Source organism: Lolium perenne, chromosome 1 (genome assembly GCF_019359855.2).
Source record: "Lolium perenne isolate Kyuss_39 chromosome 1, Kyuss_2.0, whole genome shotgun sequence".
Taxonomy (NCBI): Eukaryota; Viridiplantae; Streptophyta; class Magnoliopsida; order Poales; family Poaceae; genus Lolium; species Lolium perenne.
The window spans coordinates 2,164,592-2,185,420 of record NC_067244.2 but is presented as its reverse complement, the minus strand read 5'-3'; the positions used below and the strand labels follow the sequence as shown (position 1 = coordinate 2,185,420).

The 20,829-nt window shown below is 46.6% G+C and overlaps 1 protein-coding gene across 3 annotated transcripts in view; it reads left to right on the top strand.

The window, feature by feature from the left end:
- The first annotated feature begins 1,914 nt into the window (after window positions 1-1,914).
- Window positions 1,915-20,829, top strand: part of LOC127340938 (zinc finger CCCH domain-containing protein 43) — a 35,542-nt gene continuing 16,627 nt past the window's right edge. The window contains exons 1-5 of one of the 3 annotated variants that reach the window (XM_071825773.1): window positions 1,915-2,373; window positions 2,518-2,586; window positions 8,893-8,988; window positions 9,171-9,446; window positions 10,072-10,143. In XM_071825773.1, the coding sequence (XP_071681874.1) occupies window positions 2,020-2,373; window positions 2,518-2,586; window positions 8,893-8,988; window positions 9,171-9,446; window positions 10,072-10,143 (867 nt within the window). In that variant the 5' untranslated portion in view covers window positions 1,915-2,019. Of the gene's footprint in view, window positions 2,374-2,517; window positions 2,587-8,882; window positions 8,989-9,170; window positions 9,447-10,071; window positions 10,144-20,829 lie in introns of all 3 variants that reach the window. The other 2 variants (XM_051366707.2, XM_071825775.1) reach the window with 2 other exon arrangements.

The following is a 20,829-nucleotide window of genomic DNA, read 5'->3' as shown; positions in this document are numbered from 1 at the left end:
ACGGGCGCGTTGACGAATCAGGTTTTCACCGCGCCCCTCCCACTATTTATAGAGGAGACTATGATATGCGTGTGTGGAATCCTGTGGTGGGAACGCAACACGCCAACCGTCGGATTTCCGCCACGTGTCCCAGTGCATGCGCGGTAACTTTGCCGCGCAACGTTTTACCGTTTGAGTTGCCTAATATGAAAGTGTATAAGGCGGAGCAATGGTTATGCTCCAGATTTTGGATAAGTTCACACTGGTACCTTTCGTTGGAAGATATGTAAATTCTGCAATAAATCCGTTGGACCGCCACCTCGTGGCACCGAAACGGACACCGGAGGCGAAAGGGTGCGGCGAATCCGCCGGCGAGACCAAGAACCTTCGAGTCGCCTTCTTTTCGCCTCTCACTATACTATAGCAGGGGGAGGGGGAAAAAGAAGCCGGCCTATTAGTGACGGAGTTCTCTGTATATTTCACTCAGTATCATTATACTTGTTTTACATTTTAAAAAAATAACTCTGATTACTACTTGCAATGTTTATATGACACATTTTAGGACAAAGTTAGCTGTCATTTTAGTCGACTTGGAATGAATGATGATAGTGTGAGAAACCGAGACATGCAAGATGAAGGCAAGGATTGTATGATTTTGGATAGCCCCCTTAAGAAAGCCAAAACGTCTAACTCATCATCAGAATTGAGCTCGTATCGCAATCATTGGTCACTGTCTGTCGATCCAACAAACGCCGATACATTTTTCAATACCCACGGAGAGTATTTTCCACTATGCTTATTTGTAATTTCTTCCCACTTTGCAAGTAAACACTTTGCACATGTAGGATGCTATCAATCTGCTGAAGCAATTTTTGGTACATATTTTGAAGTTCGCTGACAATGAAGCTATACACGATACCCTGCAATCGAATGAGACATTATTGATCCCATGAAGAGGTGGACCTTTACGAGAGAATAAATACTGGATAATGTTGTTTAATAGTTGATCTTTCAGTGTTGCTTCAAAGTGGGATTGAATTGTGATATTTTTGCAACTAATTGTAGTATATTTTTGTGTTTCGTGGATTTGAGCTGATGTCGTGGGTGAATCGTACGTTGCACGCTTAATCAGTGGCGGATCTGGACGAAGCAATAGGCATTGGGCCATAGCCGCTGTGGCCCAACTAGCTGGCTGTCTCGATACTAGTGTAAGAAAACATCTATAGCTTTCAATCAAAAAAATCTAGCTGGTGATCTCATGCCGCACTAATAAATTTGCTTGACCTGTTGAGACATACATTGTCCAATATACTTACTAGAAATAAGTTTTGAACGATACTGATTTTTTGAAGTAACCTATACCGTGGTTGATCGGTCGTTGTTGAGAAGTCACAACTTCAAACTTTCACTGCCAATATTAGAAGTGAGGAACTTCATGGATGTACGATATAAAATTTTAATTCAACAACCCAAAAAAATTATATATATATTTTCTCAATTCAGACTAGTGTATAAGTTTTCAGCCCACCCTCCATTTTCTTCCTAGATTCGCCGCTGCTGACGGCATCCTTTCCAGCCACCTCTGCACACATGTTACACAAGCTATAGCAATGTAAAGAACTCATCTGAAAAAAGCAATGCAAAGATCGAGCAAACCCGAAAAAAGAAAAAAAAATCTAAACAAGTTCCTCTGCGTTAAGGAAGTACCACAACGTGAGATGCAAAGTAGGAAGCAAAGAATTCCCTCTGCGTTAAGGAAGTGAGTCAAAAGCTAGGCATTGTTCGTACGTTTTCTTTTCCTTCCATTGTCTCGGGACCGGGGGGCGGATGGGTCATCGATATCTTTCCCGCCAGCCATGTGTGCTAGCTAGCTTTTCAATAGTCCAGCTCAAAAACAAAAGAAAAAGCTTTTGAGTGCTCCTCGACTGCACCTCTCTCTCTCTCTTTCTTAAGCGGATACAGGCCGGTAGTGAGAGTAGTACGTGCGCTAGCTCGTGTAGCCGGCCGTGTCGTCTGTGCTCCCTCTCTAGCTAGTCTCCGATGGGCGATTCCGAAGCCTCACCGATCGCTCCCTACCCCTCCGATGGTCGGCCCTCCGTGACGCAACTGGCCAGTTCGGAGACACTTGCACCCGGCGCGCCGCCGGAATACCCGCGGCGGCCCGGCGAGCCCGACTGCTCCTACTACGTCAAGTTTGGGAGCTGCGGGTACGGGACGAGCTGCTGGTTCAATCACCCTCCCAAGCCCGCCGGCTCCAGCAGGTGCGGCGAGATCAAGCCGGAGTACCCACGGCGGCCCGGGGAGCCCGACTGCTCCTACTACGTCAAGTTCGGGAGCTGCGGGTACGGGATGAGCTGCATGTTCAATCACCCTCCCGAGACCTACAGGCTGGCCGTACGTATAGTACTTCATACAACTCCATCCCATAATCAATCCTTCTCTCAAAAAAAAAATACTACTACACTAGTACTAGTACTACTAGTAGCGCCATGTACTGGTAGTACTATCCATCATTTATATGTGCGCGGGTTTCCGCAGGCCAATGCGGCTGGAGGTAGCAGCAGCAGAAGCGGCTGCGAAGCATCTTCGTCGGAGCAGTACAAACAGGTAATTTGTGTTTCTTAATGGCATTTTTTATTGAAGGATCAAGGATGCATGAGGACATGGTTATGTCCAGCCCTACAGCTGACGCCCCTCTATCCCGTCCAAGATGACTCCTTGAGTTACATCTACACTACCAATGCAGTTAATTAATGCAATTAGCTCCTCGTAATCACTCCCCAGCTTCATCCTCCAATACTCATTTCTCTCCTCCACCTCAACCACCAATCATCATTCCACTCCTTCAATTAATAGAGTGGAGACTCATAAAAGATGAGGGAGAACTAAGTTGTCTCCTATTTTCCTACAAGTACACTTATTCGTGGACGGTGGGAGTACAAGTCTCTTCCAACCGCGCCCTTTGCTCCAAAATTCGTGCTCCACTTTTGGAGCCAGGCAATAATTTGAGATAGATCCAGACTCTATCTCCACCTTCAATACGATGGGTTGTGGTTGTTTTGAGCTCCCTGATGACCCGGACATCCTCGTTGAGTTGTGAGCACGAAAAATAAGTCGATCCATGTTGTTATTCCAATTGCAGCTGCATGACTATTATCCGGTGTGACTATTATCCGGTGCAAATGCACCACAGAGCCATGCACGCACGTTGCCGTGCCCTAGATAGACAACATTGATGGCTTCACAATCCTCCTCAAATCATTGCTGTCCTGCACCTGGTCTCCGTTGGTCCGATCTACCTGTTGAATTGGTCGGCCAGACCACCCGAGCCAATCGGTGAGATTCCCGTTAGTATGAGGTTCCCCCGACATGCATGCCTTGCCGATCTGACCGATGGTTCTTGCTAATCGGATCTTCCTTGTCCGATCACCTCACGTGATCGATCTCCCCCCCCCCCCCTCCGCGATGTCCTCCGACTTTCGTTCCTCTTCAACAGAATCCTGCCTTTCTAGAACATCACCACGCTCGGCCTCTCGTAGAGCTTCTCCCTCCATTGAATCCTTGTGCATAGCCTCACTTCAGTCTAACTTTAATACACTCCCATTGATCCACCATGTACAATATCTTATTTTGCCTCATAGGATAGAAGATGATGTGAAAAGAGAATTAAAGAAGAGATAAGAAAGCCGTATGTAATATGAGATACGGGTCTTCACCCGAATTCCAACACAAAACTTCTCCTGACCTATCCGACTAACCATTGTACCCATATGGTTGCCGTTGGTCCACCCCATCGCCGCGGTGCCGTTATCCGATGCAGCAATATAGTTGCTGTCATCGGTAGTCCTCATCGGCCATGCAGCAACAACAATCAGGGAGATGAACTACCGGGGGAGCGCAAGCCTGATGTGGACGACGTTAGTGACCGGTTTCTCCACCTCTATCTGAATCGAGAAGACATCCACCAGAGAGATGAGCTACCACGGGGGGTTGCTTCATCCATGTTGAGTTCACCAGTGATGATCCATCCCAACAGACTGTCAAGGCCCTCGGGAAGCATGGGAGCATGCACACCAGGCAACACCTGGCTTCAGCGCTGACCCTCAAGGGAGACCGGAGGGCACTGGTTTGAGATGTGTGCGTGAGAGAAAAGAAACAGATCAAGGAGATTAGGAAAGAAGGGAAAAAAATGATTGGCAGGCCCACATTTAGATACAAAGCACTATGAAGGTGATACTAAGAGGAGTCCCCATGCACCATGGTGTCAAGTGAGATCCTCTGACTTCTGACTTAAGTCATAATTTGCGTTCCATATCAAGCCTGCCACCATAAAAAAGCTAACGTTGACAACGTGTTGGGCAACTTTTAGGAATGGGAATGAGAGTTGAGAGGAGGGAGTTGTTGTGAGATTAGAGAAGGGATGTGTCATTTTAGTCCCAATCCTCTCCTTGGTACCAAAATGTTTTTCCAACCAAACTTCCAACTAATGTCACGAATTAACAGGTCACCCCATCCAGGAAAGAGATTGTGGGAATTAGAGGCCCCAACACCACTTCCCCGTCCCATTCAAATTCCTAAAAAACCCTCAAACAAACAAGAGATTTAATAGGCTCAACCCTTCGAACTCCCCTTCCTTCTTCCCAACTCCGTCAAACCTGCTAGCTAGAGTGTAAACTCTCACTCCTTATCCCTCCTAAATTCCCACCCCCTCTGACAAAAAAATGTGACTTTATATCTTAGAACCCCTAAATTTCCATTCCCTCACTCTAATTACCTCCAACCGGACAGCGCTGTCAAGGTTAATCATGGTGGAGAGAGAGGGAATTACTTGTTTGAGGTACGGCTGGCTCTTGGCCGAGGAACCGATGCAAATTAATGCCCCTGCTGATCCCGCGCTTCCTCCTCGCGCCTTGGATCAAATCCGCCGCCGTCCTCGGTCCAATTCTACAAAGAGCACGGTCGCGGTCGTGGAAGCTGGAGCTTTTGCCACCAGCGGCCGGCGCGGATGTGGCGAGGAAGCGCAGCTCGACGTCGCCACCGCCGGCACAACTACCTGCCTCCGCCCCGCCTCACTCTCACGCCGCTGCCTCCATTGCTTCCTCACCCAACTCTCACACCGTCGAGTCGACCAGCGTGAGCGAGCGCGGAGGGGCATGACAAAGGAGCAGTGGAATAGAAGGTCGGAGAAGGAGAGGCCTAGGTCCGGTGTGGTGCTTGCCGCCGAAGCTGTTATACTTCTGCCTTCAGCCTTTTTCTTTGGCAGGTGCGTCCAAAATCCATGTCGCTGGGAGAGCTGTTATACTTGCACTTTCTACTCACATCTGTACTTTGCTACTATCTTCTGTGCTCGTACCGGTAACAAAATTCTGTCGGTTGGTATCAGGATCCGGATAATGATGATTTATCTGGTAGTCCTAGGAGAGAAGAAACATGCAAACCAAAATCTGATTTGATGATGATAGTTTCTATGCACTGCTAGCCTATCATCCTGAATTAGCTATCTAGTAGTACATGCCACAACTGAGCAGTAATTCAAAGTTGCACCTGCGTGCATATGCTCCTTGTGTGAGAAAATGGTGTTATATTTATCAAAAAAATCTGAAACAAATTACACATGTTCTTGTCTATGTTCCACATGAACCTGTAAATTTTCGTCCAAAAAAGGCATGTTTGGTGGCCTTTTTTTTTGAAAAGGGATAAACCCGGCTTCTGCATCGTGATGATGCACACAGCCCTTTATTAAAACCTAGCATATTTTGTTCAGAAGTACTTATTACATCTCAAGGTTCGCTTAAAGTTGATACAAAAATCAACCAGCGAAAAAAGGAAAACAGCACAAAGTGACTAAGCATCCTCTAGTCGACTAATATGCTGCCAGCCAGCCCGGCACAAGATATCCTGAGCGACCATCTAGAGCCGTGTGCATCCAGAAGCCATGACATCCCGTTGTTCTTGCGGCGAGAGGAGAGCCCAGAGTTGGATCCAATGCACCATGGAGAAGATCACCTGTAAAAAATTGAAATTTTTCTTGTTGTCAAAAATTATATCATTGCGGCATCTCCATATTGACCAACATAAGGCTGATACGCCAATGCGAATTAAAACCTTGGATTGTTTGTCAACACCTTTTAACCAATTTCCAAACAAATTTGTAATATTGGTCGGCGGAGGGAGATTATTAGTGAAATTAACAGTTTGCCATATTAGTTTAGCAAAGGGACACAATAAGAATAAGTGTTCCACCGTCTCTTGTTCTCCGCAAAAAACACATTTAGTACACCCATTCCATTGTCTCTTTGCTAAATTATCTTTTGTTAATAGCACCTTATTACTTAGGAACCACATAAAAATTTTAATTTTTAGGGGGATTTTCATCTTCCAAAGATATTTCCGCAAGTACGTTGTATGATCATTCATAAGATCCTCATACATAGATTTGACTGTAAACAACCCATTAGTTGTTAGCTTCCACATAAAACAGTCCGATTCATTATTTAAATTAACCATCATTAATCTTTGGCATAAGTGTAACCATGTTGTCCACTTATTACCAGATAGTACACGTCTGAAACCAATATTCAGCGGTACGTGTGCTAATACATGAGCCACCAATACATTCTTATGGTTCACAATATTATATAAAGATGGGTACTGACTAGCTAACGAGGATTCCCCTAACCAAATATCTTCCCAGAATCTTGTCGATGTACCATTACCAATTTTAAAATATCCTTTAGTAAAAAAAATATTTTTTATCCGCATGAGCCCCTTCCAAAAGGGGGAATCAGTCGGTTTTGCCTGTACTTCTGCAAGTGTTTTTTTTGGCTTAGGTATTTGTTATGTAGTAATTCTTGCCACACCCCTTCCTCATTAAGTAGTTTAATGAGCCATTTACTTAGTAAACATTTATTTTTGAGTTCAAGGACTTCAATACCTAAACCTCCTTGATCCTTTGGTCGGCAAATTATATTCCATCTTGTGAGCCTATATTTTCTCTTATTTTCATCCAACTACCAGAAGAATCTAGATCTATAGAAATCAAGACGCTTCCTTACCCCGACGGGTATTTCCAGAAAAGATAACATGAACATTGGAAGACTTGTTAAGACAGAATTGATAAGTACTAATCTATCGCCATACGATAGCAATTTTCCTTTCCAGCATCCCAATTTTCCTTCAAACCGGGCCTCTACTGGGTACCAATCTGAATTTTTAAGCTTCCTATAATGATTAGGGATTCCCAAGTATCTGAATGGGAAAGCCCCAATATCACATCCAAAAATTTGTTTATACTGTTGCTCTTCCTCTTTAGCCTTCCCGAAACAGAATAGCTCACTTTTGTGAAAATTAATCTTGAGGCCCGATAATTCTTCAAATAAACATAGAATTAATTTCATATTTACCGCCTTTTGCAAATCATGTTCTAAGAAGAGAATTGTATCATCAGCATACTAGAATAGCTCAGTAAGCATGTTTGGTGGCCTGTGTTAAAAAAAAAACTGGTGCTTTCAAAATTGCTTTTTAGAGATTTGGATTACTGTTCATCCATGTGCAAATACACGCGGGAGCCAAAACGCCATCCTCTCAACTGAGCCACAAAGTTTAAATGCTACTAAAAAAGATGTCATAATAAAAACAATTAGATTATGCAACCCACTGGGAAGACTGTATCTACACACTATCCTGTGAAATGCAATAAGGCACAACTTAAGATATGATCCATTGGGAGGGATGCCCCTACTTTGGTTTGCACTATCTAGATGACATGGCAAAAGATATGATACGGGTCTGCCGTTTCACATCGGGACAGGGCAGCCAATTTACTCGTCGTGCTACCCAGCACCCCTCTGCCTGCTATCAACCCAATAAACAAGGTGGACCCCACCTATTAATTAGGCCATTATAATTAACAAAGATGAAGAGTAGAAACGAGGTTTTGTGTTACCATATGCCTCCATGTCTATGGGTTTTTGGAACAAAAATAATAATTAAAAGCTATTGTTAATTAATGTTGCTTGCATGTGCCCCTACCTAGGGTTCTATATATTTACTAATCATTTGTATACCGTTCCAAGGGTTTGCTCTTACAAACATGCTCCCAATGTATCCTAATGAAGCCCATACATTAAGGTTTATTATCGATTTATCTCTAATCAGGCAAATATAAATTATATTCCCCCTTTTTTTCTTGCATGAGACAAAGGGAAATGAGAATGATATTCCCGGTTTTTATATCTTGGTAATAAGAGAAATAACAATTATTGTGGCTAATTAATTGTTAAATTTACTTGCACAATTTTAAGTTTTTAAACAGAGATGAAAAAACAATGTATTATATTTTGAAATAGATGGAATTCAAGCCAAAGTGTCGACATCTTCTATGCATCCTAATGTATATGTATATGCAATTTTCACTACTATATATATGGTTAAGATGGATGTCTTTAAATCGCCACCCTCCCCCCACCCGGCCCCCCAAAAAAAAGATGGTTGTCTTTAAATGTTCTTTTCACTTGGTGATTGAAGTTTGCGGGTTCTGATTTTATCCAATCAATGGACAGACATTCCTGAAGTACAACTATATGTATGTGCATGTAGTGTTGCTGACCTTATGGCCAAAATCCGTAATATTTGCTAGATACCATTCTTTGTTCAAAATTTCCAAAATATTCATTGAGGATGAAAATTTTAATACAAAATATGTTGATTCAGCTTCTGTTTTTTTATTTTATTTTAAAATACCAATAGAGTGATGGATGGTAACGTGCAAGCATAAATAATTTCTGTCCTCTTTTTTTTCCCTTTTTGCTAGAAGAATTAGGTATTTTAAGACAAAGTATGCCCATTCCTTACCCTTATAAAGGAGTGTGCTATGTTGTTTAAAAAACATTTTTTAATGCTAGTATTTTTCAGTATTCTTCGAGGAAAGCTTGCAAATACAACCCCCATGGAGGACAAACCGAAGTTGAACAAGTGAAGCTAAACCTCCTTGGACTTCCACTTCGTCCAGTAAGTCTTTTTGGAATTCTAGTTCATGTCATTTAGTTATTTGTCCTCGAAAGTTTTGTCAGGCTAATCATTTCATGGTTTTCTTTTATCCTTTCCTTACACGATTAACATATTCGTGCTTTTAACACTTATAATTCATAAATTAACTTTTTTGGTGAAATCTGGCGCTTTTTAATTTACAGGGTATAGGACTATGTTCATACTATATGCATCGAGGAATATGCAAATTTGGCATCAATTGCAAGTTTCACCACCCAGATCGAGAATCAGAACATGCGAGTTGGAATGCTTCGTGGCAGGTTATTCAAGGATCATCTCAACTGAACTTTTCATCAGAGCTTGTCCGACGAGCACTAAATGGGCAATATGTTCCCTTAGCTACATCACCAACTAATGGAACATTAGAAATTATTCCAACTCAAGGAGACTATCCGTGTGCAAAATGGAGTGGATACCAGGTAAACAATATGGGACCGTCTATTTCTATGTTGCTTTATTTTTCTTAAATCTCAGTCATATTTCTTGGCCTTTGGATCAATATCCAACCATCATCATTGCCACCCCATTCCATATATAGAATTAATATATATTGGATAGAATTTGAGGAACTGATTAACCCTGATAGAAAACTTTAAAGACAAAATGAAATCTTAGTTAGAAAGTATGAACCCTGATTGTATAGTGAAAATACTAAAAATTACAGTAATATTTTGCTTAAAATTCATATTTTTTGGACTGCAATTTTGAGGTAACTAAGGTTCACAAAAGTTTCAGGTGACCGAGAATTAGCAAAACCGAAACAATATTTGCCATTCAAAACATTTTCTTCTACTTCATGGAAATTGAACATTCTTGTTATTGTTTTAGGTGGCAGAGATTTTCCTAACTTGATTAAATGCGTTAGATACCATGAAAAGACAAAAATATCCACATTTGTTATGGGGGTAGCACAATGGTTCCAGGTTTGCATTGCACTTTTTAATGCCTTTAGGCAGTTCTATTAATTATGTGGGGAACGAGATATATATTATTTATTCGATTCCTTGCCTTTCCTAGGCTGACTTTTGTAGTAATCTGCTGCAGCATCGAGATTCATGTTTCGAGACTGCTAAGCGAGTCCAGTACACACGGGATCAACTTCTTGAACTGCGTGAGGTATTTGTTTGTTGTGTAACTTATATATTACTCATTCTATTTATGAGTATCTATCTCCTTGTTTCATCATATGAAATAATTCCTATATGGAACATTTGGTAAGCCTAGCGAGACACCTAACAATGTGCCTACACTGAATTCAAACACTACTAGAAAAAGCCTTAGCAGTGGCGCACCGGTTTTTCTATCAGCGGCGCACCCAGTGCGCCACTGCTATACTACTAACTGTTAGCAGTGGCGCACCAGTGGTGCGCCATTGGTAAACCAAATAGCAGTGGCGCACCACCTAGTGCGCCACTGGTAACGTATAGGTGCGCCACTGCTATATGGTCGAGGTGAGCCACTACGGGAAAAAGAGGTGCGCCACTGGTAAAAATTTGAAATTTGGATCCAGACTAGAACAAGTATATTGTGGAGTGGATGAACAAGTATATTATTCGTTAAACAAAATTCATATGAGTTCAGGGACTAGAAAAAATAATTTTCAAAATAAGATGTACTATGTAACATAAGTGATACAGGGCGCCCGATCTTCTCAGTAGAATTGTGGATAACTAGTGCTTGTCTAACGAATAACACTCAGCCATACTCCACGCGTCAAAGCACGGACTTGCGGCTCTATGGATATTCACCCTTCACGCATCGGGTTGATCGCTGCCGACTACGAAGCGGTGATCACCAAGCCCTCAATTCCCAGCACAAAAGGAAACTTGACCTTGATCTGCAGAAATGGAAACACGGTATTGCCCAATCCCCCTCACTAGCCCTCGTATGAGCTGTGGAGTGGATGAACAAGTATATTTTGCAATGCTTCAAACTCTGAATTATAACATAGTCTGCTTTCTAAAACTCTCGGTACAAAGTATATAAAGACCCTAATGTAGCCGACTAGGAATTGTATACGTTTGACGATCACCAAGAATCCTAGCAGGACACAACTCTTACTTTCCTAAAGTAAATGTCCTAATTGATTATGTTGCTTCAAGTGTCATCTTGCTTTCTCTCTCTCTCTCTCAGAAATTGAAGAATCACCACAAAAGTTCACTAGGCTTTCACCCATTGGTCATCCAATGGCTTTTGACACACAAGTGCACGTGTCACCTTTTGCTCAAGGGTAAACCCACTTGCATCACCCCTTCTTCAGAAGCCTTCACACCATGGCCATCATCTCAATGTCATTACCTGGTGGCATATCTTTCTACGCTCGTGGCCCAACTCGATGACGACAGACTTGTCCCAACATGAGGCTCTAATACCAATTGTTAAAGCTGAATGGCTCAACTCCTCTCTTCTCTCTATAATCTCTCTATCTTCATCTCTCAAGAACACATGCTTCACACATACACCCAAGAAGAAAGGCAATTAGCTTTGGTGAGGTACAACTCAATGGGAATATTTATGCACATTGTTAGGCGCTCCTACCATGCAACTCACACCACTACTTTTGTTCACTAACTGCATGCATTAACCAATAATAACCGATCCATGAACGCCTCCTGGAGCCTCTCCATGATCCACTTGACTCGTACCTCTAACAACCTTTTGACTTAAGCAAACTACATGCAGCTGCAAGATAACTCACCCATAGTCCACCGGGTATCGGCCAATGTCTAGATTAATGCTAACATCAGAGTCCATCGTGTTTCGCAACACCAATGACTCATGGAACCTAGCTAGGGGTGTAAACGGATCGGATCAGATCGGATTTTGCTCATACCATATCCTTTACTATATATTTTTCTCGGATTCAGATCGGAGCGGATATTGATCGGTTTCGGATTCGAATGCGGATATTTTGGACAACGGATTCGAATCGGAAATGGGGCGGACTCGGACTGGAAAAAAAAAGAGTCGGATTTATGCTCTCATCGGTAGATAGTTATAGTTCTTGCAAATCTTTGAGAGAGATTTAACTTTCAGGCTTGTGTAGTTAAGAAAAAAGAGACATAATGCGCTAAAACTCAAGCATTGATAGAAACTTAGAGCTAAACATGACCGTTTGGTAAATCAATAACTACTAACCTTTCAAGGTTGGCCTTGAATTTTGACTCAAAAATCGGATTATCCGGAATAAAACCTTCGGATTATCCTAATTAAATTTCGGATAATCCATATCCGCATGCTATTTGCTATACCATATCCTACACCGTATCCGGAGCACCACTTCGAAATCGGATATCCTTATCCACCGGATTCTTTAAAATCGGATATGGATACCTTAAAACCGATTCGGCACCGGTTTCGGTGTGGAAATTATCCTATCTGTTTACACCCCTAAACCTAGCCACCTCGCACAGCATCAAAGTTGAGCAGCAGTGTGACGATCTGTGTGGACATGGTTTTCTTCATTATTGGAATCAGTGCCCTCGGGGTCTGCGACGAGCCGGTCGTGGAGCCAGAGGAGAGCGGCAGTGGCGTCCTCGTGGACGCTTCGGTGCGAGGCAGTAGTCAAAGGAGAATACGACGGCGGCCAGCTCGTCAGGGAAGCTGAGTTGCGGCAGTAGAAGGCGGGTCGCCACTCCGTCCATTTCTCACATGCGCGGCATGTACATGCACACGACGAGGAGGGCTGCAGCCTACACGGCGCCCCTCCACTCAACACACCAACCGTCACGGTCATCCCCTATTTACGGCAAGGGCGTGGACCAGACGACGGTGCCGTCAGCGTCGTGGAGCGGCTGAAACATGTCGTGGCACTGCTCGATGATATGTGGCCGATGTGTTAGAATAGGCTTGTGAGTGCGCATCGAGTCGTTGTTAGCTGGCTCCCGGAGTCGGTACTGTGGGTGCGGGTGTGAGCGGTGAGCTCAACCTGACTAGTGCGCTACACCTGTACAGCCAAGTACAGAGTAGGTAGAGGGGGACGTGCTAGACATCATCTACAGTGGTAGGACGTGCTAGACGTCATCTACAGTGGTCAGGACGTGATAGACGTCTGTCGACCCGTCCCAGTCGGTGACCGACGGGACGTTGCTTTTTGACTTTATGGTAACTTAGCCCTATATCTAGGGCGATAGAGTACTGAGAAATCTGTGGCCAGCATCAAATCATTCGCTTGGTTCTATGTCACCCCTTCCTCTCCACCGACGCTCTCAGTTCATTCCGAGTTGGTATTCCGAGTCGGAAGTTAGTTTAGGGCCAACACGCTGTACCCCCGCCTTCATCCAGTCGGCGGCGAGCATGGTGAGTCTGGGAAAGAGAAGAGCTCGCGGGCGAGTAACCGGTGGTGTGCTTATACACGACGTGCTCTACGACGAGAAGCTCCGGCCACCCAGGCAGTGTGGGGTCATGCGGCATGAATCACTAGCCCCTCGTCATCGTCATCATTCTTGGACACGAGCAGCGCTTGGCGCGCGCCGAGCTGCAGCGTACAAGCTGCACCAGGTTGCTGAGCTGTGTAGGTAGACATGGTTGTGTTGCCCTAACTGCGGCTGGAGATGGGCTAGGTAGCACGCGACAGCTCCGCGGTGCAGGTCGGATTGCTGCTGCCATTTGTGAATCTCTCTTTTTTCCCCTCTACCCTCTCCCCTCTCCCGCGACCCGCGCCGCTCCCCAGCGGCGGCCGGGCCGCGACCTCTCCCCGGCCACCCCTCGGCCTCCTCTCTCGCTCTCCCCTGCCGCCGCCGTCGGCGTGAGCCGCCGGACCTTGCCTAGGCGATGCCGGCGGTGGCGGGGATGTCTCTACCCGTGGCTCTGTAGGGGGCGTGGGGACCTCGGCGGGCGGCGGTGATCTTCGGCGGACGGCGGTCCGGCGCGGCGGCGTGGAACCCGTGCGTCGGGTGGGCGGAGGCTGGGCGGCCATGGCAGGGCCTGCTCGGCCCAGATCTGGGCCCAGGTCGGGGCCTGGAGGGGCTGGGCGGGCGGCCTGCGTTTGTTGCGCCGGCGGTGCTCCCTGGAGGTGGAGAAGCAGCGCCGGCGGTGGATGGGCGGCGGCGGTGCTCCGGCCGGCCTGCTGCAGCTTGACAGTGGGGTCTTTGCGGGCCTGTTTGGGCCCAGCCGGGCCAGTGTGGGCCTGGTTTGACCTCGCTGCCATGTCCGGTCGGCTACCGCGAAGGCGGTGGAGGTAGTTCCCTCCCGCACGGCTGAGGTGCTGCTACCCCCGACCCGGCTGTCTCTCGTCTCTACGTCTAGGCCCTGCTCCGGTGACCACAACGAGATGGCGAGGATGGCTTCAAGACCACGGTGGCGTGTGCTGGTGGACGGCAGGTTTGGTGGAGCACGTCGAATCGTCCGGGTTTGTGGGTTTGGTGGGCGGGAGAAATCCTTGTCGGCATGCCCGACACTGACGCAGTGACGCCTGCGGGTGTCACCTTGCCTTCCTGAAGGGTGTCGGTTGTCCCTCCTCCCTAATCCCTTCCGCTTATCGGGGGAAACCCTAGGACTAGTCCGGGCAGCAATGGCGTCATCGTCACTTTCCTTGTTGAAGGTGTTGCTTGATATGCGGCGCTTCGGCGTGCTAGGAGTGTGGTGGAATTCTCCGGAGGGCGCAACGGTTGCGAGTCGTCTTCGTTCCTGTCGAGCTGCCGGTGTCGGCATTGCTTTCTTTCTTTCCTTTCTCTTATGTTTCTTTTGGGCTTGGTTGTGTTGCGGCCCCAGCGTGCTTGTTGAATCGGTTGGTTGCTATATTAATATAGCGGGGCGAAAGCCTATTTCGAGGTAGCTCCTAAAATAAGCTCCCGGGATCCAAGCCCAAAATCTGAAGGAATCACCGCATGGAAGGAGAACGTGAGAATCTGGCATGGTGTGACCGTGTGAGAAATTTGATTGGTGGGCATCGTTGCAACCCTTTATTAACGCTAACGAGAAAAGGAGAATAACGAAGGATTTTGGGGTAGGGATGCTCTGATATTTTTTCCTTGTAATATCAGTCAAAATTTCTAATTTCTGTTCTTTTATTTTATTTTTCTTGCCTTCCTTTTCGGTGGGATATGGGACGAGGAGAGGTGGGATGAGGTGAGATGGGATGAACCACCAACTCCCATTTAATAGTAAAGATAAAGAATTTAGGTAGTATTAAAATCATATTATATAATTTATCGGGCGTGTTAAGGATTAAATTCACCTAATAAATATCCATGAAGCTCAATACTACGTACTTCTTTCCAGCATAATGTAGAATGACAAATGCTAATATTCATGGATGTTCCCGCATCAATAAGTTACTTCGTACGTGTTTATAAGGTACGGCTGGACTTGGCATAGTCTTCGAAACTACAATTTGCTGGATTACGATCATTGGTCCCTTTGTTGTTTTCTTGAGAAAAAGCAAAAGCTCTGTGTCTCGATGCATAGATAGAAAGAGAGTTATATATAAGACCAAAGAAGGACCACACTCAGAATTACAACACAACGCCTCCTAGAGCTGAGCTCCCGCTAGAATCACTACCGCAAGGCCCCTCGCCCTGCCGTCACCCACTACCGGGCCTCTGCCTGTGTCGTGTCTAGGAACCGAGTGCCACTGGGCTGCGCATTATCAAAAATGACCGCTTTGCGGTGCTTCCAGATCCTCTAGGCAATGAGCATGATGATCGATGATGTGTCCTTGTGCACATCGGTGGGGATGGAGTGGATGGTCCGTTGCCACCAGTCCACGAAGCTGTCTCCGGAGACGGGAGAGATGGCAGTGGATCCGATCTAGGAGAGCACCGAGAATGGGCAGCCAGTGAGGAGATGAGACATCGTCTCCTCCTCTTGGTCACAAAGCACACACCTGGGTGCGTGTTGCAAGACGTGTCTCGCGAGCCTCTCCCTGGTCCAACACAGGTCCTAGCAAGCAAGCCAGATGAAGAACTTCACCCTAGGAGGTGCCCACGATTTCCAGTTCACTTCCCCAAGCTTCCATTTTAACAAGACACCTAGAATTGGGACAGGGTTTCTGTCATCTCTGCCCCTCCGTCAACTATTCATCAAGCAAAATTGCAACCCTAACCAATATGCATCAAGATCGAGAGCAACAATATGGGTCTATAGATATCTCATGAGAACAAAGAATTGCATAGGATAAATAAACTCACAGATAAGGATCTACCATCAAAGTTACATAAAATTGACCGTAATCATGTAGGGCAGCTCATACAATCAATAAACATCGAGGCACATAGAGAGATATGATCAAGGTACTACCACAAACCAATGGTCCAGGGGATGGATTATCCCCTAATCATCATGGAGATCAAAGTAGGAGCCAATGGCGGTGGTAGAGATGCCTTCGGTTGTGGTTCCGGCGGCGCTCCCCACTCCAATTCACCTCCGGCGATGGCCTGGTGGTGCTTCTTCTTCTATTTTGTCTCTGTATCGCACCTTTCACATCACAAAAAATCCTGACGGGGTATATATAGTAAATTTTAGGGTAAGATCGTCCTCGGGGTGAAACGGCGAAGGCGCTGGCCATAGGTGGGGCCCACGTGCCAGGGGAGTGCGGCCCTACCTATCTGGTGAGTGCCACCCCTAGTTGCCCTCGGGTGCGCTCTAGTGCAGGTCTCCGAGTCTTTTTAAAATTGAACTCCCTATTTTTTTGCGGAATTAAATAGCAATTTAGAACAAGTATCCAATAAAAATTGGTAAATCTCAATAGAAACAATATATTAAAATTTAAAAGAAATAGATACGTTTATGACTATCATTCGCATTTGCCACAACCAGCAAACCCTAAGGCTTGCCGCCACCCGACCAAGGTCCAGGACGCCTAGACCGCCATATCTGATTCGGCGGGAAACCCTGACCTAGTTGATGTGACAATGGCTACCTTGGCTGCTGCTCTGCCTGTGCATTGGAATCCCCGCACAATTTTGTCAACCTTCTTATGGACTTTCTTGAAAAGCCCCAGAACAATGATCTAGTGTAGAGGCATGGTAGCCAGGACCGACTTAACCAAGGTCAGGCACCCCACCTTAGGCGTCACGGAGGATTTCCAAGTGGGGAGATGGTTTCGTGATCTTTCCGACGAGAGGATCGAAGGCCCCGCTTGACTGTTTCTGGATCACTAGGGTGGATCCCCTTGTTTTTTTATTGGGAACATAGCCAACTGGCACTCCATCTTTTCTATCGCTCCGAGGGCAACCTAGTCCGAGCAGGCTAGAGGCAATACAAAGCACTTGGTGAAGTTGGTGTGCAGACCAGATGCATACTCAAAGAGTACGAGCAAGTCATGGATCACAAGGAGTTCCGCTCAGTCTAGGTCGCAGAATATAACGACATCATCCGCGTAGAGCAAGAAACTGGCCACCAAGTCCTGAGGTGCAAAGCACCGGAGAAACCAGACCTCCTGAGCCTTTGCCAACAGCTGGTTGAGTGTGTAAATAACCAATGCAAACAACATGGGTGAGATTGGGTCGCCATGGCGAAGGCCCTTGTGGTGCCATACGGGGGGACCTGGATCGCCATTGAGTGATACCCACGTACTACTCGTGGATAGGAGGATGGCCAACCTTTCCTGAAACCAGGATCCAAACCCCACCAGGCGTGACACCTCAAAGAGGAGTGCCCATGACACCGAGTCAACCACGTGGGCGATATCAAGCTTGAGCATCACCCGAGCCTCCTTCACCATGTGCAAATATTGTGTGGTCTACTGAACCAACATGAAGATATCATGAATGCAGCATATCTCAATGAGCACACACTAGTTCTCCTCGACCAAGATCACCAACCTCGGGAAAACCATGTGGTCAGGGTCTTCGCCACTGGATTGGCAAATATGTGTATGAGGCTTATGGGACGGTAGTCCTTCAGGACCACGACATCTAGCCTCTTGGGCAGCAGGATCAACAGGGCCTAGGTAAGGCGATGGAACCACTGCCCACAGAGGAATGCAACTTGGAAAAAGTAGCCATGACATCCACCTTCACATTGTTTGAAGATGCTTGGAGGAAATCATCCATGAAATAATCCCGCCCAGGGGGCTTGCCCCTAGGCAACCCACCACGTCCCAAATCTCATCCTCGGAAAAAGGGGAATCAAGGTCCAACAAGTCCTATGATATAGAACCTAGAAAATCTATGTTCAGAGAGAACTCGTGCTACTCCGCAGTGCCCAACAATGAGTTGAAGTGATCGAACGATGTCTCGGACATTGCAGCATGGTCTAAAACCATCACTCCATCCACCTAGAGGTTGTGGATCACGTTCTTCTACTTGCGGTAGGAGGCATGCTAGTGCACAAAAGCCGTGTTTGCATCCCCCTCAGCCAGCCATGCAATGTTGGACCATTGGTGGGCCATAAAGTGCTCAACCAAGGAAATTCCAAGATAGGCATGCTTGAGGCGGGCGCACAGCTTCTGCTCCAGCTCTAACAGGAGACGCAACTTCGTGGTCACATCAAATCGGAAAATGAGCTCACGGACCATCATGAGTTGGAATCTAATGCACCCAATCTGCTTGTCATTCCAAGTCATAAGCTGGCAGACCATGATCTTAAGCTTGAGGACTAGGCGACGGAATGGGTCTTCCTCCTCAACTACCACCGCCCAACTGCTCACTATTGTCTCCTCAAAACTCTCCATCTTGATCCAGAACCTCTCGAATAGGAATCGCTGCTGACCCGTAGGTCACGGTGAGCAATCCAATAGGAGAGGGCAATGGTCCAGGATGACGGTCGAGAGATAGCGAAGCGAACAACTAGGTGCGACTCTTCCCAATCCACCGTAAAAACACCCGATCAAGCTTGACTAATGTGGTTGTGATCCGCTCGTTAGACCACGTGTATCGATGGCCGTGCAGGTAGATCTCCTTGAGCTCCCCATCATTGAGGAAGCATCGGAATCGACCCATCATGCGGCGGTGGAGGTTGTCGTTGCTATTGTCTTTGTCATGGTAGATCATATCGAAGTTACCGCAAATGATCGAGGGGCCTGGCCGATCGAGTTGCTCACACGTCTCGCATCTTAGCAAGGAAAGCAATCTTCTTCATGTCCTTCTGTGGCCTGTAGATGCACAGCAACCACCAAAGATCTCCCCTGGAAGGGTTGACTTGGGCTGTCACACAATTGGTCGACACATGGACATTGCACAGCTTAACCGTGCTACCCCTCCAAGCGACCAGGATGCCCCCACCTCGAATATCTTCCACTGGCAAGCAGAAATAGCCATTAAAATTCATGCCCAAGGAGTCTATTACTAAGGAAGGGGATACAATGTTAAGCTTACTCTCCTAGAGACACATGATAGACGCACCTGTCGAGCCGACAAGGCTCCGGACACCCATGTGGTGGGCCCGACAGTATAACCCCCGCACGTTCCACGCTAGTACTTTAGAGTCATATTACATCGAGAAGATTTTTACACCTAGAAGGACCGAGAGGGTAAGACCTCAATGAGGCCACCCCCAACCTGATCTACATCCAAGGACAGGCCTCCACGAAGTGCTCCGACTGACTAGGCATAGAGCTTGGCCATTGCCTCTATCATGTTATCAAGTAATTGTCAAGGGTGACCTCAAAAAACATATGGTACGCTGAAATGGTTTCGTCCAAAATCTTCTCTTCACCCTCGACGAGACCGAGCTTATGAAACAAGTTGCAATGAGCCCGCTGCTCATAGTTAAGTTCTCCACCGTGGCCGGCAATGCGATAGCTACGCTGTGGTTAGAAATTGAGATCAAGAAGGCGGTGCCACACTGGAGGGGTGTACAGAAGATCCTCCGCAGGGACTTGGCCGCCGCAAGGAACTACCCAGGGTGCGGTGGCTCACGCCTCCCGCGTGGTTCGTCAAAGCCATGACTAGCCTCATCGGTGGTTCTATCTCCGAAATTGGATCGGTGGCAACGCAATCCATGGCAGGAGGGAGAGAGATCCCATGCTCCCATGCTAGATAAGGGTAGCAACAGCTGACGCGGTCATGACATTGGTGGGGCCGGACCCAGGAGCATCGGCAAACACAGCCCGTCACCGCGTCCGGTGACCAAAGGCACATCCACCATGTTGATCGGCCTCTCTGAGTACCCTCCCGACCGGGCGTCGGATGCGTTTGACTGCAGTGACACCGACGCACCACTGCGCACCTCACAGAAGTCCGATGGAGTGGCGCGCTGTACTGGCCTCCTTGACGGTCACACCGCCTATAGACATGCTCCCCCTAGCCGATGGCAAAGGAGTAGAGCTTGGAGACGGATCGGGTGCCACGCACGAAAGGGTGCCGAGCGAGCCGTAGACAAGGCCATCCGGGCTCGACTAGTGGCACGGGCCCACCAGACTTCCAAATTGGGCTGGGCCAAGGCCAGGCACGCCTACATGGATTGAAGGGAGCTCGGTGCCTGTTCGACGGGCCACGTCCACCAAATCCACGAAGGACAACCGAACGTGGTCCAAAGAACTGTTCAGCACCAAGCTAGCCACGGGCCCTGCCATGTCCCTCCACTGCCACGTAGATAGTGGGACACGCCACCAAAGCGCCATCGTCGTCAACCTCCTGCACCGTGCCTTCTAGGATCGGCGCATCGGATTCAAACAGAGGTGACAAAGGCGGCGGTGCATTGGCCCCTTTTTTACCCCTAGACCTCGGGCTTAGATATATAATTCTTATGGTTCAAGAATGTTTATTATCTTTATAGTTTAAATACGTTAGGTAAACTCTATTACATGTAATCAAAGACTTTCATTAATTAATCATCAGGAAAACTCTATTACATGTAATGGTTAATGATAAATCTGTATCCAACAAATTAGATCTATGCTTTCCTTTTCTGTGAGAA